The sequence below is a fragment of the Elephantulus edwardii genome, unplaced genomic scaffold, assembly GCF_000299155.1.
Source record: "Elephantulus edwardii isolate Elephantulus edwardi_28Jun2011 unplaced genomic scaffold, EleEdw1.0 scaffold00172, whole genome shotgun sequence".
NCBI lineage: Eukaryota > Metazoa > Chordata > Mammalia > Macroscelidea > Macroscelididae > Elephantulus > Elephantulus edwardii.
In genome coordinates this window covers 5,041,853-5,048,633 of record NW_006399922.1, presented here as the reverse complement: position 1 = coordinate 5,048,633, position 6,781 = coordinate 5,041,853, and the positions used below count along the sequence as shown (strand labels likewise).

Genomic DNA, 6,781 nt, shown 5'->3' with positions numbered 1-6,781 from the left:
GAGGCAATGAGACTGGCACAGGATAGAGCAGGGTTTAGGGCTGTTGTACATAGGGTCGCTATGAGTCGCAAACGACTCGACGGCACATAACAACAACAACCACTACAAATGTCCATGAACTAGAAGGCTGGTGTCCACATTTCTGTGACAATTTTCTTTGTACCTAAAGTAATTTTAGATACTTTCTTGTTAATTATAAGTTAATCAGTTTGTTATAAATTCTGAAAATGAAACAGCAACAGATTTACAATTATATAAAAAATACATCCAAATGAAAACTATGAAAAGGCCATAGAGTTTGACTCAAATTCCTTAAGTAACTTCATCAACTTTCCCTTGTTAAAGCAGTAAGCATTAAACAAGTGAATAATAACCATTACAGAATTATTGTACCATAGGGACTATAAAAAGCCAGATAACATAGACGCAAAAATGATAATTCAGTTAACTTAGTTCAAAAAGAAAGCAATTTCAATCAATAATATTTTAAAATTTAGACTTGGGCTAAAATAAAGAAATAACTGAAGGAATGAAATGACGAAGCTCTTGTAACAGAAGACATATTGAGCCAGAAGCATTTTACGTGTACTGATGTGTACAGCAATGTCTTATCTTTTAATTGTAAACCTATGCTGAAAATTAATACAATGTTTTGAAAATATCATACTATTCACTTTTCCTAGCTGGATGGGGAACAGTAATTATAATTAGTAACAATGATTAGCTTTGGGGTTCTGCAAGTCAGTCATAATCCCCAGACTTAGCTGACTTTGAAATTTCTTCTACTCATTTATCAAGTACCTCCTCCTCCTGCTACTCTGAGCTGAAGATTCATCTAGCCATGGTTCCTGCTCTCCTGGAATTCTCAATCCAGACAAGGAGCAAGTCACTTAAATGTGCTGTAAGGATACTGCCGTCATAGCAGGAATCCATGAAGGTGTTGAGAGTGATCCATAACCAGGTCAAGGGAGGATGTGAAGAATGATTTTTCATTCTTGATGGAAACGCCATGGGGAGGGGAAGAGGCATATGTCTGAGAAAACAGCATGTCAAAAAGTATTAAAGAGTAAAATATGGTGAGGACAACTCAAAAGGCCTATTCAAGAAGCTCTACAATTATCTGACAAAAATAAATGATAATTCCTTTTCAGGATAATTTACTTCTGCTTTTATCTTAAAAGTAACCATCCACATTTTAGAAATGTCACACACATTTTTACTGTACCAGAATGGTAGTGTGCAGCTCTAAGATTCTCAGGAATAATTGTTCTTTCGCTTTTAACTCTGTGTTTAATAAAAAGATGTGAAAATATACTTCTTCCCTTAATAACTAATGCGATTTCTAATTCCAATTAATTTGGCAGCTAAATGAAAATTCCAACAATTTCTCTTTTAAGTAGTTGGACGTTAGTAACGGTGTTACAACTTTCTTCTTTTAGATAGTCTTAGACCCAGTTGTTTTCAGTGATTCCTGTCTTTCAAGTGTTATGATGAGTCCCCTACAAACTGGTCTTTTCCCACAGAAAACGTCATCCCTTCCCTGGAAACCTAGCCACATCCCATCCCTCTGAAATGCCTCCTGCATATAAACAGGGCACGTGCTTGTGCAAGCACACTCTCTCACACCTGCATTCCTGGACCTGTCACAGATGCAGCACAGCTGTCAGCAGGGATGACAATTTGAAGAGACTTGGAAGGGCGCCTGGACAGAAGTAAAGAAATTCGCAGTCTGACTGACAGTGACAGGCAGGGACTACTCGCACTTCTGAGTAAAGTCTGAGACAGACGCCACCGCGTTCTCCAGCGGGAGGCTTGTGTGGGCGCAGCTGGGGCAGGAGGGGGGGTGTCTCACCACTCTGCGTCCTCGGACTTACGTCTGTAACGCCGCCAGGCCCAGGAACTCTCCCGGAGGACGGGTGGGAAGGGAGTGGGGACAGGATACCACAGGACTCCCATACCCGACTCAATCCCCGCCCCGGTGAGCGTACCTGTCCCGCAGCCCGTGCTGGAGGCAGCCCAGTCTCTCGTAGTAGTCGGGAATTGCCAGTGGCGGGGACGGCGTGGAGGCCCGGCGCATGCTGCTGTAGTCACAGTGGCCGAGCTCAGCCCACGAGGCCTAAGCTGGCTGCCAGAACAGGGTTGTCCTAGGAGACGGCCCCACCATGCACTGCGGGTAAACAAGCCCCAGGCCGCAGGGAAGGTGTACGCCGCCAGCCTGGACGTCCGGGGGCGGGGCGCCAAAGAGGAGCCAGGAGCCGTGTGTGGGCGGGGCGCCAGAGACGAGCCCTGAGGCATTGAGCAAAGAGAACCTGGACCCAGAGCCTATGGGGGTGCGGGGCTGGAAAGAGGATCCCTAGGGCACAGGGTAGGCAAGGCCTAGATTAAGCTCGGGTGGGAGGGTGGGGCCCCAAAGAGGAGCCCTGGTGCGCTGGGTAGAGCGGGCTTGGGTGGGAGTCATGTATGGGCAGGGGCGGCTGGTTAGGGCGCGGTGCAGCAGCTAGCTGGTCGTGGATAAGGGCCTAGGACCCAAGGACGAAAGCTGAAGGAACAGGGCGGGGCGACGTGAGGGAGTGGGTGTTGGAGAACGTGAATGGGCGGGGCTGAGGGAACGAAATGTGTGAGATGTTCTCGGAGGTGGGCGTCTTGAATGAAAGAGGGCTACTCTGGCCACCTCAGGGTTGGGAGTGGGGAGTCCAGGGCTCAGAGATGGGAGGTGTGTTCCGGCCAAGCTTCGAGACCATGCAGGATTAAACCTTGCAAAGTTCTTTAGCCTACTAAAGAATTTCTTTAGAGAAAAGGCTTGTTATAATGTGCTGTTGAGTCGCCTGAGACTCAGTGACCCCTATGTACATTACCTCTGAAACCTGCCCTATCCTGAACCAATCTCATTGTCTCACACAGACCTAATCCTTTTTCTCCGGTCACTGAGTCAATTAATCTCATCCCAGATCTATCTTCCTCTTCTGCGTTGTCCCTCCTCCCTTCCAAGCCTAATGTCCCTCTCCAAGGACTGCTCCTTCCTGGACACGTGCTCAAATTATGTGAGATGGAGCGCCAAAATCCTTGCCTCCAGGGAGCATCCTGGTTTAACCCACTCCAGAACAGACCTGTTTGGTCTCCTGGCAGTCCATGTTCAACACTCCTCCAGCACCACCACTCAAAGACATCAATCTTCTATCATCCCTAGTTATTGTCCACTTCTTGGATGCATATCAAGTAATTGAGAAGACCATAGCCTGGATCAGGTGAACCGTATTCTCCAGCCTAACATTATTGCTCTACAGAGGGGTCCCTGATAGCAGACTTTCCCAATGAAAGTCATCTTTTGATTTCGTGCCTACCGGTACCAAGAGTGTTTATTTTAGAACTAAGCAAGCTGAAGTTATCAACAATCTCAATCTCTTCTCCATCCATCATGAAGTTGCCTGTTGGCCAAATGGTGAGAATCTTTGTTTTCTTGAATCCATATTGAATCCATACAGTCCTTGACCTTCTGCAGCAAATGCTTCAGATCCTCCTCACTTTTGGCAAGCAAGGTTGTATCATCTCTATAACACACACATTGATGAGTCTTCCTCCAATCCTGATGCCACACTTCTCATAAAGACTAGTCTCTCAAATTATCTGTTCCGCATCTAGTCAACAATTAACGTTAATACATCTTGATTACATGTTTGGTGAATTTCGGACTACAAAATTTAATGAAAAATTTTTATTTCCTCTTTGGTATTAGATGTTGGTGCATATATTTGAATAATAGTCTGATTAACAGATCTTCCTTGTATACATGGATACTATCCTATCACTCACAACTTTGTACTTCAGGATAGAACTTGAAATTGTCTTTTTTTAATATAAAAACAACACCATATCTGATTCAAAGTTGCCAAAGGCAGTCCATTTTATCTTACTAATGCCTAGAATGTCCATGTTCATGCATTCCATTTCATTTCTCACAAATTTAGTTTCCCAGCATTCATACTCTGTACATTCTATGTTCCAACTATTAAACAATGTTTGCAGCTGCTTCCCCTTATTTAGACTGACTTTCAATCTGGGCTTTACATCTAATACTTTAGCTACATGTGTTTCTCCATTGTTTATAGAGTTTCCAGAAATGGCTGGCTAATCTGTCTTTATAATCTGTCTTAATCTGGGAGCTCTGCTAAAACTTGTCCATGATTGTTCATGATGGGTGAACATTCTTACCAGTGGCAAAGCCATGACACCAGGGATATTACAGTTGATGTTAGCTGGATCATGGCTGAATGTCTACTTGTGTTTTATTCACTAGGCAAAGACTATGTGATCATAACAAATTGTGGCTAACATTGAGAAGACTGAGAATCCCGGAACACTTAATGTGCCCATGCAAAAACCCATACATAGATCAAGAAGCTGTTATCTGAACAGAGTAAAGGAATACTGCATGGTTCAAAATTTAAGAAAGATGTGTGTCTGTTTGGAACACACCCTGAAAAAATGAGAACTGAGGCACAAACAGAGACCTGTACACCAATGTTCATAGGAGCATTATTCACCATACCAAGAACATGGAAACAGCCCAGATGTCTAATCACAATCAAATGAATTGAGAAATTATGGTACATTCACATGATGGAATACTATGCAGCACACAAGAGCAATAATTTTTTAATTACTACCTAATTTGGAAGCAGGAATGACATCCTCTTCCTAACTAGCATGCCTCTGGTAGTAACTCTGTGAACTTTGATAAATGGCAATGGTTGTGGAATGGCTTCAGGCCTTTTGTTCATGGAGTTACTATGAGTTGTGCTCAACTCAACAGCAATCAACCACAACAACCACCATCTAACTTGTGAGGGACTGGGGAGCATTATACTAAGTGAACTAACTCAGTCCCATAGGGACAAATACTGTATAAGAGGGTGTGTGAGGATCCAAACGGGCTAGGGGGAGAGCAGAGAGGTGAGGACGGTGAAGACAGTGAGGAGAGGAAGGGGGGAGTGGTTAATCATAGGATCACACAATTTGATGGGTGGAGGGAAGATAGGTAAAGAAAATGGGAAGAATCTGGTATGAAAGACAATGTTCATGAACTTCGTAAGTAAACCAGTATAAAATTATAAAAAAGTATTTTAATAAAAATAAGGAAAGGTGGAGCTCTGATGTCCTAGTGGCAAGAAGCTGTGCTGCAATCCTGAAGGCGTATAGTTTGAATCCACCAGATACTCTGCTGGAGGCGCAATCTCTTCCTGTGCCAGTCAGATCTGATTCCAAGGCATATATCAAGTTTAAAAAAAAAAAAACAAAACAGTATACTTGGGGGGCAAGGGGAATAAAGAAAGGTGTTTGTCAGGACTGTATCCTTGCTGTATACTTATTCAATCTATAAGATCAAAGACAATAGACTTCAATATAGATTACATCTCAACGTCAAGAAATAAAAATTCTCATTATTGGATAAATTTGCTACATCATGAAAGATGGAGAAAAGATTGAAATTGCCATAATTTCATTTTACTTCGATCTATAATCAACACCCTTGGTACTAGCAGTCAGGATAAAGTGCAACCAGAATGCACCTTGAACACAAAGATGGCAAAGCTTCATCTCACATACTTTAGGGATATTATTGTTATTGTTGTTATTGAGTCATCTGCAGCTCTGAACCATGCCCTATCCTGAGCTACTCTCACTGACTCTGACACACCTAATCCAACTGCCACATTTATTGTGTCAATACATCTCATCTGGGGTCTTCCTCTCCTGGGATTCCAAGTATGATGTCCTTTTTCAAGGAAGAACTGGTCCCTCCTGGCCACATGCCAAAAGTATGTGAGACAGATCCTCAAAATCTTTGTCTCCAAGGAGAATCATGGATTCACCCTCTCCAAGACAGACCAATATGTTCTGTTGGCGATCCATGGTATGTTTAATACTCTTCTCCAGTACCACAACTCAATGGCATCAATTCTTCTTCTGTCATCGTTAGTCATTCCCCAGCTCACTGATGCATAGCATGTAATTGCGAAGACCATGACATGGGACAGGCACACCTTAGTCTACAGACTGACATCATTGCTGCTCAGCACTCTGGAGAGGTCCCTGACAACAGACATCCTCAATGCAATTTGTCTTTTCATTTTCTAACTGCTGGTGCCAAGAGTGTTGATTGTGGAGCCCAGCAAGCTAAAATTGTTAACAACCTCAATCTATTCTCCATTTATTATGGCATTTTGTTGTTGTTGTTGTTGTTGTTGTTGTTGTTCTGTGCCATCGAGTCATTTGCGACTCATAGCAACCCTATGTACAAGAGCTCTAAACGCCGTTCTATCCTGTGCCAACCTCGCTATCTCACACACATTCCTTCCCACCACTCCACTCACAGAATTGATCCGTCTCATCGAGGGTCTTCCTCTCATGCGCCGTCCCTCCGCTTTCCCAAACATGATGTCCCTCTCCAAGGGCCAGTCCCTCCTTGCAACATTCCCAAAGTATGTCAGATGAAGCTTCAGAATCCTAGCAGTCCATGGTATATTCAACATTGTTCTCCAGCACCACAACTCAAAGGCATCAATTCTTTTTCTATCATCCCTATTCACTGTCCAACTCTCCGATGCTTAGCACGTAATTGCAAAGACTATAGCCTGGATCAGGCGCACATTAGTCTCCAGCCTGACATCGTTGCTCTTCAGTACTCTTGAGAGGTTCCTCACAGCTGACTTTCCCAATGCAATTCATCTCCTGATTTCCTGGCTGCTGTTACCAAGAGTGCTGACTGTGGAACCAAGTAAAC

General features: G+C 43.5%; 1 protein-coding gene across 1 annotated transcript in view; it reads right to left on the bottom strand.

Annotated features, from left to right (window-relative positions):
* The window catches only part of LOC102870725 (centrosomal protein kizuna-like), a 342,509-nt gene extending 340,214 nt beyond the window's left edge, over positions 1–2,295 (bottom strand). Inside the window, exon 1 of the mRNA XM_006895665.1 lies at positions 1,853–2,295. Coding sequence (XP_006895727.1) covers positions 1,853–2,295 — 443 coding nt within the window. The remainder of the gene's footprint in view (positions 1–1,852) is intronic.
* Positions 2,296–6,781: the final 4,486 nt, after the last annotated feature.